This window comes from Bos mutus, unplaced genomic scaffold (assembly GCF_027580195.1).
Source record: "Bos mutus isolate GX-2022 unplaced genomic scaffold, NWIPB_WYAK_1.1 CTG250, whole genome shotgun sequence".
NCBI classification, from domain to species: Eukaryota; Metazoa; Chordata; class Mammalia; order Artiodactyla; family Bovidae; genus Bos; species Bos mutus.
The window spans coordinates 16,802-31,252 of record NW_027219755.1 but is presented as its reverse complement, the minus strand read 5'-3'; the positions used below and the strand labels follow the sequence as shown (position 1 = coordinate 31,252).

The window sequence follows — 14,451 nt, the reverse complement described above, 5'->3', positions numbered from 1 at the left end:
ACCAAATGCCTACCAAACAGATTCCCCGTCCTGGGTCCTCCCAGGGGAATATTTTTCATATAGCATCTCATATAGTTTTCCCATATAGCATCATTTATACGAGAAGTTTTGAGAAAGGAGGGACCACAAACAGTGTGGGACCATCACAAACTGGTGATGATAAAGAATGAAGCTGAAAATAATAGGACTTATCTTTCCAATACATTTAACAGCTGCAACTTACTCGGACATGTAAATGAATGTATTTTTCAAATATATCACTTCTGACACACATTTCCTTAATATCTTCTTTCCTTTTCTTAATCTCTTACTATCCTTGTCATATCTAGTAGGAGAAGAAAAAAATGTCATCTTTAGCAGAAGAAAAACTCCTATTTTCTTTCTACAGTAGTTCAAACATGATGAAATGTTTTATTTTTAAGAAAAGTATCTATAGAGTGGATAATCTGTTAGGCAGTATGTCATAAACAAGACAGAACGGTCCCTGTCCTCACCGTGCTCACATTCATCTTCTTTGTGCTAAAATGCAAAACTGCAGCTGACCTGTTAAAGGCCACACTGACTCACAGTGGCCATCACATTCAATTACATAATGTCAACTTAGTGAGAAATTCCAGAAGATAAGACTCTCTGGAATTTCAAGAGTATAGTTAATTATAGCATAAATGGAAGCCAGCCTGCATTGCCATCCCAACCTGAGAGTACCAGTACTCACCTGCAGATTCCAGGCGTTTCACATCTCGTGATGACCTTAAGAAATACCACTGGATAGCAAAGAAAATGATGCCAAAGGGAATCACAAGTACAGTAACCCAAGGAATCACAGCCACCATCACGCCCATCACACCAATCACAAGTAAAAACGTCTGAAATGGCAAAAATAGATACAGAGGGCTCCTTAGGAAGGACACTTCTCAAACTTTAATGGGCTGTTTTGTTAGGATTAAACTCCTTTGCTCGAAAGACTTGTTGAAACAGTAAGGAATGCTTTTGCATCTTAAGAAATAAAACTATAGGAGGTCCTCATAATGTTTATTATATGAACCAAACACTATGATAAGAACTTTCTCAGTATTCTTGTTCACTTGCTAACTTAAGCCTGACTCTTTGTGACCCCATGGACTGCAAAACACTAGGCTTCCCTGTCCTTCACCATCTCCCAGAGTTTGCTCCAACTCATGTCCATTGAGTCAATGATAACATTCAACCATCTCACCCTCTGTCATCCCCTTCTCCTCCTGCCTTCAATCTTTCCCAGCATCAGGGTCTTTTCCAATGAGTTGGCTCTTTACATCAGGTAGCCAAAGTATTGGAGCTTCAGCTTCAGCATCAGTCCTTCAATGAAGAGTCAGGGTTGATTTCCTTTAGGATTGACTGGTTTAATCTCCTTGCTGTCCAAGGGATTCTCAAGAGTCTTCTCCACCACAGTTCAAAAGCATCAATTCTTCAGCTCTCAGCTTTCTTTATAGTCCAACCCTCACATCTATACATCACTACTGGAAAAACCATAGCTTTGACTAGATAGACCTTTGTTGGCAAAGAATGTCTCTGCTTTTAATACACTGTCTAGGTTTGTCATTGCTTCTCTTCCAAGGAGGAAACATCTTTTAATTACATGGCTGTAGTCACCGTCTGCAGTGATTTTGGAGCCCAAGAAAATAAATTCTGTCACTGTTTCCATTGTTTCCCCATCTATTTGCCATGAAGTGATGGGACTAGATGCCATAATCTTTATTTTTTGACAGAGCTCCCACAATTAGGAGTCCAGAAGCATCAAGGGGTGAGTTTCTAGATGTCTTCATCCCCTGGGGGACTGGAGGAGACCCATGAGGGGAAGACTTCATGCCTGACTCACATCTGTACCTCAGGACCTCAAATCTATTTCATTTGTTGAAGGGAAGGAGGGAGAGAGGGAAATACCCTCACCACCTCACACACACCTGACTCACAAACTTAAAATCCAAACAACCAGCAATATATCCTCAGACCCTACATTCCAGATGGACCTCTCTCCTGCTTCAGTCAAACTCCTTCCAAAAATAGCCTGTCTTCACCTCAACTCCCTCCACGCCTCCTGCATTTGCAACCCTTTGCAGTCTGGCCTCCTCCCACCTGAAGCCTGTTCCTTGAGTCACCAGAAGCCTCCTGATTTGAAATCAACTGACAATTTTCCACAGACTCACCCTCTCATTTGAGTTGAACAGACTCGTCCTTCCTTGGCTCCCCAGCCTACTTCCTCTTTTCTCACTTGCTATTTATTGTGTGTCTCCTCTCCCCTTTCTCTCTGCTTTCTCTCTGAGTATCGAACCTTCTTATCTTGACCCCTAAAACTGCTTCACTCTCCCTGGGTTGCCATCTTCACAGATTCAACTAATACCTGCTCAGTGAAAACTACACAGGCTCCATGCTCATCCCAGGTCTCTCCCTCGAACACCAGACTCTTACTTCCAATGACCTGCAGGTCATCTCCACCTTCAACTTCAAGATAATTGAACTACAGGGCAGAGCTGAGATTGAAAATCAGTGAGACTAGAATTTTATCTCCTCATTACTGAGACTGGATCCTACAGAAATCAGGTAGCATCTATCTCTGTCCTTCCCTATGTCATGCAAAAATATGTGACGATTCTGATAATGACTACTAACTAACCAAATACTAAGCACACGGAGGAAACCCAGCCTTGGCCTAGCTTGTCATTAACAAAGATACAGAGCCTTTCACAAAATCTTTTCAAAGCTATTCACAATCATTGTTAAAATATAGCACTGTTTTTAGGGAAGAAGTGTTTCTGGGGATAAATTATGTAGTTAAACTCAGCAGGATGTACTTATAAAATCAGTTTGTGAAAGAGGAAAAAAAAAAAGACCAGACATCTCTGCAGTAAAAGCACTCTGCCTCCTAATCTCAGCTTAATTCACATTGATAACAGTGAAAGCCATGCTCACAGGCTACACTGTCTGCAGTCAGATATTGACTGCTGCATTTCTGCGCTCAGCTTTTGATAATGCATTTCACTTCTGAAATTAACAATTGGAAAGAAAATGAAAATTTTCCACAGATTTAATCACTAAAAATTTGACAGTATTAAATAACAGAAAAAAAAAAAACAAAAAAAACACTCCACATGAGCAACTGTACTGAGCGAAGAAATGAGAGCTGAGATGACCCAACATCATTCTTTAGAACCTCAAATTCACAGACAAAACAGAGGCTGGATGACAGTATTCCTGTAGGTCTCTCTCTCTCATTTTTTTAAGACCCTTTAAGACAGCAATCAACTTGTTAAAAGAAAAACTTCCTACAAAACAAAAGACATTTTATGAGATGGCTTTCATCGTGGAATTGAATTACTGGCTTAAAGGCTTTATATCTTCAATAACTGCTCTGTATTGTACTTGTTGAATTCCCTGGTGGGTCACTGGTAAAGAATCCACCTGCCAATGCAGAGACGCAGGTTTGATTCCTGGGTCAGGAAGATCTCCTGGGCAAGGAAATGGCAACCCACTCGAGTATTATTGCCTGAAAAATCCCATGGATGGAGGAGCCTGGCGGGCTACAGTCCATGGGATCACAAAATAGTTGGACACAACTTAGTAACTAAACAACATTGTCCTTGCTAAAGTATGAATTTCACCTTATTTTTACCACTCTTCTCTTGGTAAGTAACCACACCTGGCTTTATCCAAATAAAACAGTGCAGTAAGTATTTGTCCTCTGTGGGAATACAATGTATCAGCTCATGCTCAGTCCTGTCCAACTCCTTGTGACCCCATGGACTGTAGCCCACCAGCTTCCTCTGTCTATGGAATTCTCCATGCAAGAATAGTGGAGTGGGTTGCTCTTTCCTCCTCCAGGGAATCTTCCTGTCCCAGGGATCAAACTCACATCTCTTGCATCTCCTGCACTGGCAAGCAAATTCTTCACCACTGAACCACCTGGGAAGCCTAATACAATGCATAGTTTAGTTAATCTAGGCTCTCTTTCCAGGAGAGGTGATTATTTCTATATTGTGAAAGTCTCACAGTAAAGGGAATCCAGTGAGACACCTGGAAGGCAGAGGGAGAACCAATTGCCCAGCATGTCAACTGCTTCAGAACAACCTTGATGTCACTGTGTAGCCACTCTTGCCCCAGGTGTTTCTCATGTTAACTCAGCCTCCCAATCACAGCTGCACCTCTCTCTCATAAGCATGACCTTACAGAAGATAACAGGACACATTGCCAGGCTGAAAGGCCCACCCTCAGTCCCTCTGAAATGGCCTTGAGAAACAGGCACTCTACTATTCCCTGTGAGAACTCTGAGAGGATTGGTACGTTACCTGGATGAAATCTTGAAATATCTGGGGCAGTAAGTCATCCATATGCCCAATGTCTTTGGAGAAACGATTTAAAATTCTTCCTGCAAGAACAGGATATGAGAAATTACTCATTTCCTCAGATAGGAAACAAACAATTCACAAACAAATCAAAACACTGTTTGTAAAGTATATGTATTTAGAGACTTTCCTGGTGGTACAGTGTCCCCAGTGCAAAGGACATAGGTTCAATCCCTGGTCCAGGAAGATCCCACATGCCACAGAGCAACTAAGCCTTCACAACTACTGAAGCCCCTGTGCTTAGAGCCTGAGCTCCACAGCAAGAGAAGCCACTGCAATGAGAAGCAGGAGCACCACAATGAAGAGCAGCCCTGCTTGCTGTAAGTAGAGAAAGCCCGTGTGCAGCAACAAAGACCCAATCCAACTATAAATAAATATATCTTAAAAGCAATCTTGCAAGATTCTTCTTTCAAGATTGCAAAGCAATCTTGAGAAAGAAGAATGGAACTGGAGGAATCAACCTGCCTGACTTCAGGCTCTACTACAAAGCCACAGTTATCAAGACAGTCATCATACTGGCACAAAGACAGAAATATGGATCAATGGAACAAAATAGAAAGCCCAGAGATAAATCCATGCACCTATGGACACCTTATCTTTGACAAAGGAGGCAAGAATATACAATGGAGAAAAGACAATCTCTTTAACAAGTGGTGCTGGGAAAACTGGTCAACCACTTGTAAAGGAATGAAACTGGAACACTTTCTAACACCATACACAAAAATAAACTCAAAATGGATTAAAGATCTAAACGTAAGACCAGAAACTATAAAACTCCTAGAGGAGAACATAGGCAAAACACTCTCCAACATAAATCACAGCAGGATCCTCTATGACCCACCTTCCAGAATACTGGAAATAAAAGCAAAAATAAACAAATGGGACCTAATTAAAATTTAAAGCTTCTGCACAACAAAGGAAACTATAAGCAAGGTGAAAAGACAGCTGTCAAAATGGGAGAAAATAATAGCAAATGAAGCAACTGACAAACAACTAATCTCAAAAATATACAAGCAACTCCTGCAGCTCAATTCCAGAAAAATAAACGACCCAATAAAAAAATGGGCCAAAGAACTAAATAGACATTTCTCCAAAGAAGACATACAGATGGCTAACAAACACATGAAAAGATGCTCAACATCACTCATTATCAGAGAAATGCAAATCAAAACCACTATGAAGTACCATTTCACTTCAGTCAGAATGGCTGCGATCCAAAAGTCTACAAGCAATAAATGCTGAGAGAGGGTGTGGAGAAAAGGGAACCCTCTTACACTGTTGGTGGGAATGCAAACTGGTACAGCCACTATGGAGAACAGTGTAAAGATTCCTTAAAAAACTGGAAATAGAACTGCCTTATGATCCAGCAATCCCACTGCTGGGCATACACACCGAGGAAACCAGAAGGGAAAGAGACACGTGTACCCCAATGTTCATTGCAGCACTGTTTATAATAGCCAGGACATGAAAGCAACCTAGATGTCCATCAGCAGATGAATAAATAAGAAAGCTGTGGTACATATATACAATGGAGTATTATTCAGCCATTAAAAAGAATACATTAGAATCAGTTCTAATGAGATGGATGAAAACTGGAGCCTCATTATACAGAGTGAAGTAAGCCAGAAGGAAAAACACCAATACAGTATACTAACGCATATACATGGAATTTAGAAAGATGGTAACAATAATCCTGTATGCAAGTGAGCAAAAGAGACACAGATGTATGAAACAGTCTTTTGGACTCTGTGGGAGAGGGAGAGGGTGGGATGATTTGGGAGAATGGCATTGAAACATGTATAATATCACATAAGAAATGAATTGTCAGTCCAGGTTCAATGCAGGATACAGGATGCTTGGGGCTGGTGCACTGGGATGACCCAGAGGGATGGTATGGGGAGGGAGGTGGGAGGGGAGTTCAGGAAGGGGAACACATGTACACCTGTGGCGGATTCATATTGATGTATGGCAAAACCAATACAATATTGTAAAGTAAAAAGTAATAATAATAATAAAGAAATGATAAATGGTTAAAAATAAATAAATAAAATAAAATTATAGGTCAAATTCCCTCTAAAAAAAAAGAAAGAGAAAACAGGATGATACCTAAAAAGAAACAAAACTACCACTAAATGTCAGTGGGTGGGGAGTTGAAACTGAGCCCTGATTTTTAAAAGAATGGAGGAATCTTGTGGCAGTATCAAAAAGGGTTGATGGATTTCAGTATGTTCCCTCCCTTTAGATCCATCCCATCTAAGACTCATTCCAAGTGCTAAGTTGGTAAATAAACAGTTGCAAAATACCCAAATTAATCCTATGTTACACTAACTTTGCTTTAGTTGTCAAGATTAATTTTCCCAAGTGATACTCTTTAAATCAACATAATTATAATCTCTCTGTAATTTTTTCCCTCCAGATCATTCACAGCACCTCACATTTGGGGGAAACTGTGAGTTTTGACCATTTCCAAGTTGTGAGTTTACTACTGGGGTAATAAAGTCATTATTTTCAGAGGTGTACCAGGTGTGACAAGCACAGACTTATGAATAAGCATCTAAGAAGATCAGAGGGATGTAGGCAGGAAAACAAATATATTACTAAATCACTAAGGATCACTTATCATTGATTTTATTTCCCTTTTCAGAATCCACAACAATAGTATATCCACAATGATATATATAAAGGCTGCAGGATTAGAATATGAGAACTAGTTTCTATTAAATATCTAGTGCAAACTTAAAACGCCACTTGCCACATCAAACAAAGGATTCTGCAACCATGAGGACTCTGCAGCCACCCTACAAGGGTGGTGCACCCTGAGGAGATGCAGGATGAGAAAGCAGAGGGTACTGGCCCCAGACAGGAGAGGTGCACATCAAAGGAACTGCAACAAGGAGGAGCCAATACTGACTCCAAGCTGGATCTGTTTCTTTGACCATTGCTGTTCACTGCTTTTGTTAGGGAACCCTGACCCTCTGCCTCAAAGTTAAACTAAAGTGGCTTTTTTCAGCTCACAGGGGGACAATCTGACCCTCACCACCTATGAATGGCTGTAGAAAAGAAAAAATTAACGAATCCCCTCCAATTTTGCAAGGCAAATGGCTTTACTTCCTCACCTCCTCTCCTCTGTATTCTATAAAAGAACCTGGCATCCAGACCCCAATAAGATGGTTATTTTGAGACATTAGTCTGCCAGGCTTCCAAATAAAGTTGCTATTTATTTCTTGCTTTAACACATCAGCTGTAAGACTTACTGGCATTGTGAGGCGAGCAGAGTGAGCTTGAACTTGGTAACAAGTAACCCCACTCCATGTGGTTCTCTCTTCATGCCATCACACATCAGAAACAAAGACACCATAAACAGTCTATTACAAATTCTAGTTTTGAAAATAAACACAGGGAAAAGTTCAACTTAGTGTACCTACAAAAGAGTAAATAAGTGATACTCTGAAACCTTTGGGTGTATCTTTGCAGCATTTAATTAGGCTTCTATTTCTTGAAGGAATGAAGTTCTGATAATAGACACAGGATGAAGAAACAATATATATACTAGTGTGCCTGCTGCTCTAGGATTAGTGAGCTTGAAGATTTAAACTTGGTTCCAAATCCTTGAATAATAAATACATCAGCATCTGGAGAAGCCTACAGGTCATCATCAGCCTGTTCAGCTGTGGTCAGGAGCACTCAGAGGCTGTGATAACAGAAATTCAGTCCCACTTGATGCTCCCAAATTTATAACCATAGCTTTCACATTAACAGGCAAAGTAAAGTAGAGCAGCTTCACAGCCAAAATAGCATGGACTCCTCCAATCACTTCCTCTCTATGACTTCATAATATGATGAGATCTATGTGAGCCTCTGCACCTTACCATCCTGTGCTCCACACAGTGCCTGGACTAAATGACATGTGTTGAATAAATCTGCACAAGATGCTGCCCTAAACAGTCTTATTTAATCCTCACAACAGCCTTGTCAAACAGGAAGGGCAACTGTTATTCCCATTTCACAGGAGAGGAAGTTCCCAGAAACTATGTCATTATCCTTACTAAGGTTCATTAGCTACTGCCAGTGTGCTAAATGCTATGAATATATTAACCTGTTTAATGCCCACAAAATCAAGATATTGGTAAGTGTGTGAATAATATCCTCATTTTATAGGTAAGAAAATCGAGGCACAGAGAAATTAAATAATTTGCACATAAGTATTAACATAAATATAACTGGCTATTACTACTAGTAACTAGCACCAGGACTGAACCCAGGAAGTTGGCTCCAGAGTCCATACTTATAACCATGACAATATCCTGCCTGGAGATTTGCCTGCCCAGTAGTATCTACCTACTTTGACCTTGATCACACAGCTAGTTGATGACCAGGCAACTCCTGTCCTCTCTCCAGTCACATCCCTGCCTTAACAGGTCCTGTCAATCATGACCTGCAAAAACAAACCTGCCCTGGGCCTCAACACAAGTCTAACCAACTGAACAGAGTGGGCATATATGCTGATGAACTACCTGTTTGTAGAAACTCACGTCAGGAGACTACCTTGCAAAGCAAGACAGGTCAAAGGCCTCAGAATGGAGGAAACAACCACTGGGAAACCTTCAGGGACACCCTTACTTAGTAATGAAAATCCACCTGCTATGTACCACAAGACCTCTTAAATGTAACCAGAATTCCATTGTAAAACTAGAGGGTTGATTTTACTGAAGAGGAGGTATACCTTTCACTGATCTTGCATTTAAATTAATTTTCCATTGCAATTCAGATAAACCTCAAAATATGAGCACATGCCAGAGCTCTGTGGTCCCAGAAATGGATGGACAATGAAAGAAAGAAACACACAGCCTGTCTCCTGTAGAGATGTTTCTGGAAGAAGGTCATTCCTAGTTAGCTTAACACCATGTAACACGCCCAATGTTCCAACAACTAGTCGAAGACATTTCAACACATTTGCATTGTATATTGGGTATATATAACAAATGAATTTCTAAATCATCCTGCAAAGTAAATGTTATTTTTTTTACAGACATGCATAAATTGGAATAAAAGCTTATATGCTCCTATATTCAGATTTTTTTCCTACCAAGAAAAATTATTAATGAAGCTTTTTGTACAAAATGAAAAACCACGGACAGTGATTTTCTTCCAAGCATATCTTCCATTTTCAAATATGAAAATGTAATCAGGCACTAAATGTGTTAATAAGACATATTCATTGAGAAGTTTCATGTCTGACTTACCTATTGGATTTCTGTTGAAAAACAATACCGGAGCTCTCAAAATGCTCTCCAACATTTTGTTGTGCAAAGTTTGTGAAGAATTAGCAAGGACATAGAATAACAGCAGAGACCTTGTGATGCCAAAAAGGAAGGTAGATACAATTAACCCTGAAATAAAGAAACATCAATCAGCACAAGATCTCTGTCTAATCCTCAATGATGCTGAAGCATGGTAGGCAGTTTATAAAGATACAATGCATTTAATTCTATAGGTAAAATTTACACAAAAATTTACATACACATAGAATAAATAAAATTTTATATGTAAATATATATATATAGTAAATTCTGTAAGAGTTTAATGCTTTCACAAAAATACATTTATAAAGAAGAATATAAAAATCAATGTTTTCCTCTCACTAAATAGAAACAACACAGGGGTAAAAATATCTGTTACCTACAGTTTCATTCTAGGCTTTCCTAATTCAATTACAAGTTCTAATAAAAACTCACAAGATTGATAATTGCAAAAAGTAGTTGATCTTCTCTCCACATTTCAAATTTCACTATTTACAAACATGTCCCACAATCTAAAAGTGATGTATGCTTTGGTACCAGCATGTGAATTAACAGGAAATAGGAGAAATGATTTACCATTTCCCTGTAATTTACAAGGAAATTTACTTCCATGTAAAGTAGCTTCTTAAGAACCTACTGTATAGCACAGGTAACTCTATTCAGTGCTCTGTGGTGACCTAAATGGGAAGGAAATCCAAAGAGAGGATATTGTATCATTGGTTCACTTTTCTGTACCACAGAAACTAACACAACATTGGAGAGTGAGTATACTGAAATAAAAATTAATAAAAATTTAAAATATTAAAAATAAAGTAGCTACTCTAGGCCCAAGTAACTTTAAAGAGTATAAAAAGACCACGTTAAGTTGCAAGTGGACAATCTCTTAAATAACTGAATTGTAAGAAACTACAAATTATATTCTGGCATGAGATAATTAATCTAAACAAGCAATTCATCTCTCACTAAGTGTTTGATAGAACCCCAAAGCATTTGTAAACAAATATAATCATGCAAATTTATGTTTTATCAATAACATAAATGAACTCTACTATGCATATAAAGGGCTTCCCTGATAGTTCAGAGGTTAAAGCGTCTGCCTGCAGTGTGGGAGACCTGGGTTCAATCCCTGGGTTGGGAAGATCCCCTGGAGAAGGAAATGGCAACCCACTCCAGTATTCTTGCCTGGAGAATCCCATGGACGGAGGAGCCTGGCGGGCTACAGTCCATGGGGTGGCAAAGAGTCAGACATGGCTGAGCGACTGAACTGAACTGAACTGATGCATATAAAAATTAAAAGAACCCTCTAAACATCTCTTCAACCCACAATGGTAAATAGAGTTGGAGTAGCTTCTGTAATAAATATTCCATCAAACACTTTTTTCCATTCAGCTGACCAGTATTATTTAAATTCTGAAAGCTGCTCAAATTCCTGAATTCCATTAACAGCCATTTGCCTTAAGCCCACCATCCGATATGGATGTGTAACAGAATACCTCCCTTCTTCTCTAAGCTCTCATTGTCCACCAATTCAGAAGGTAAACTGCTGGTGGATTCAAGTTTCTTGACAAGCAATCAACAAAATAAATGCCAAATTTCAGTGAGTGGATTTTTACATAACACACTCTTTGTTAATCTTTGTACAAGCATTTGTACAAGCAAACTTTGAAAAGCATTTTCTGTGAGGATATTTAAATTTTTATTTAGTTTTTGTTTTAATTTTATTAGGGTATAGTTGCTTTACACTGTTGTGTTAGTTTCTGCTATACAATGAAGTTAACCAGCTGTATGTATACATATATCCCCTCCCTCTTAGACCTCCCTTGCCCCCATCCCTCCCGTCTAGGTCACCATAGAGCACTGAGCTGAGCTCCCTGTGCTACACAGCAGCTTCCGACTAGCTATCTGTTTTACACATGGTAGTGTATGTATGCCAATCCTAATCTCCCAGTTCATCTTCCCCACCTCCCTACCCCTCACTGTGTCCACACATCTGTTCTCTACATCTATGACTCTGTTCCTGCCCTGTAGTTTTATATGTACTGTTTTTCTAGATTCCATATATATGCATTAATATAAGCATTTTGTTTGTTTTTCTCTTTTGACTTACTTTACTCTGCATGATAGACTCTAGGTCCATCCACATCTCTACAAATGACCCAATTTCCTTACTTTCTATGGATGAGTAATATTCCAGTGTATATATGTACCATAAATGAAATGAAAAGACAGTCCTGAGAATGGGAGAAAATAACTGCAGACTAAGCAACTGACAGGGATTAGTCCCACAATATACAAGCAGCTCATGCAGCTCAATATCAGGGGAAAAAAATTAAAAATGGGCAGAAGACCTAAATAGACCTTTCTTCAAAGAAGACATACAGATGCCCAAGAGGCACGTGAAAAGATGGTCAGCATCACTATTAGAGAGATGTTGATCAAAACTACAATAAGATATTACCTCACACCAGTCGGAATGGCCATGATCAAAAAATACACAAACAATAAATGCTAGAGAGTGTGGAGAAAAAACAACCCCCTTGCACTGTTGGTAGGAATGTAAATTGATACAGCCACTATGGGGAGCTGTATGGAGGTACCTTAGAAAACTAGAAATACAACTACTATATGACCCAGCAATCTCACAACTGGGCCTATACCCTGAGAAAACCATAATTCAAAAAGACACATGTACCCCAATATTCATAGCAGCAATATTTACAAAACCCACAGCATGGAAGCAACCTAAATGTCCATCAACAAATGGACATTTTAGATGAAGATACCCTTTAAGTAGTACATAATGCGATATATAGTCTAAACATTCTTGTGAATAGAGACAGTCCTGCTAATATTAGTCTGGCACACCAAATGTTAAATTAATCACACAGTTGGGGAGGAGATAACACTGTGATCTCAAGATAAGAAAGAGAAGGAATCTGATCCCAGGCCCTGGATTTCCCCTGTTTAGCTTCTCTAGTAATTAGTGAAGCCCAAGAGATGACCAGTGTGGTAAAGGGGAGCTTTGCATACCTGGTAGGGAATAATGCTTTTAACTGGGACCCATGCTGCCAGAGGATTTCACCCAAGATCAATAAAAGCCAGGGGTTATTTAGACTGAATTGGAACATCCTGAACCACAGGGTGGGGATTCATTTCTAATCCCCTTGCCCATCCATATAGTGGATAAAAGATTTAGCTAAAGCAATCTATTTAATAGACAATAGCCATGTATTTTCCAGGGGCTGATTTTCTGAATGTGCAATACTGGTTTAACTACCAAAATCCAGTACAGAGCAAATTAAGAGTCTTCATTCAACCTCTTTTCTTCTAGTAGATCTTTAAAATAATTATTCTAATTAATTCACAGAGTAAATGAGACTAAGACAATCAGTTAATACATTACTGAATTACTCTAGAAGCCCTAGTTTATCACACAGACTCTTTATAAACACCTTGCTGCTGCTGCTGAGTCACTTCAGTCGTGTCCGACTCTGTGCAACCCCATAGACGGCAGCCCACCAGGATGCCCCATCCCTGGGATTCTCCAGGCAAGAACACCGGAGTGGGTTGCCATTTCCTTCTCCAATGCATGAAAGTGAAAAGTGAAAGTGAAGTCTCTCAGTCATGTCCAACCCTCAGTGACCCCATGGACTGCAGCCTTCCAGGCTCCTCCATCCATGGGATTTTCCAGGCAAGAGTACTGGAGTGGGCTGCCACTGCCTTCTCCATAAACACTTTAGACTCTGCTATAATGGAGCAGATGACGCAACTTTACCTGAATAAACTCCTAAGAACCAGTTCAGAACAAACATTACATCTGTGGCTTCTTCTACATATGTCCCAAAATACAGGCCACTTTGTACATTCGCCCTATGAAACAGGGAAGAAGAAATATTACACTATAGATTATATATAGAATTTACACAAATATCAAAAATTTTACCTCAATTCAAGAAATGTATTTTATGCTGTAAAGTGTTTCCCAGCTCACAAGACCCTGTGTGTATCTCCCCTTTAAAAATCTGAATCAGTTTTCAAAACTGTCTGTGAAGACAGACTTAGAAAAGGAACTTACAGTTGCTGAGGGGAAGGATAATTAGAGAGTTTGGATGGTCATGCACACATTGCTAGATTTAACAGAGGTAACCAACAAGGATTTATTGTACAGCACATGGAACTCTGCCCAGTGTTATGTGGCAGCCTGGATGTGAGCAGGGTTTGGGGGAGAATGGATACATGCATATGTATGACTGAGTCCCTTAGAAGTTCACCTGATAGTTCACCTGAGAGTTCACCTGATAGTTCACCAACTATCACAACATTGTTGATCGGCTATACTCCAATACAATATTAAAAGTTCAAAAAAAGTAAAAAAAAAAAACTTCTGTGAAGAAGCTGCTAGAGGGAGGGACATGGGAGAGATCACAGGGGGATCACACACCACCCACAGGAACTTTCATTTTTCTTCAGGGAAACTACGTGAGGGTCAGTCCCCCTGACTTTGTGGGAAAGTGAGGCTTTGTATAGACTTTCAGCACTTTCAGTCAAACCAGGAATCACTCACCAGTTTAAAAGCCACCAATCCTGCAGGACGTAGGCAACCTGGAGCAGGAAACAGCAGTCATTCACACACTGACATCACTGAGCCTCACACCCCGCTCACTAGGAAGGGGGACGGAAAGGCTCCAGAACGTGGAGATGGTCCTTCCAGCTCAGGTCTGCACCAAGCCCCATGCCCAGATGACCACAGGTCAGGGGAGAGCATGTTACAGTTT

At 39.8% G+C, this 14,451-nt stretch overlaps 1 protein-coding gene across 1 annotated transcript in view; it reads right to left on the bottom strand.

Annotated features, from left to right (window-relative positions):
• LOC102286098 (ATP-binding cassette sub-family C member 4) overlaps positions 1-14,451 on the bottom strand; it is a gene marked incomplete at its 5' end in the record, with an annotated part of 98,122 nt that overhangs the window by 68,107 nt on the left and 15,564 nt on the right. The window contains 5 exons of the mRNA XM_070366901.1: positions 716-866; positions 4,320-4,399; positions 9,620-9,766; positions 13,452-13,546; positions 14,241-14,278. Of these exons, the coding sequence (XP_070223002.1) occupies positions 716-866; positions 4,320-4,399; positions 9,620-9,766; positions 13,452-13,546; positions 14,241-14,278 (511 nt within the window). The remainder of the gene's footprint in view (positions 1-715; positions 867-4,319; positions 4,400-9,619; positions 9,767-13,451; positions 13,547-14,240; positions 14,279-14,451) is intronic.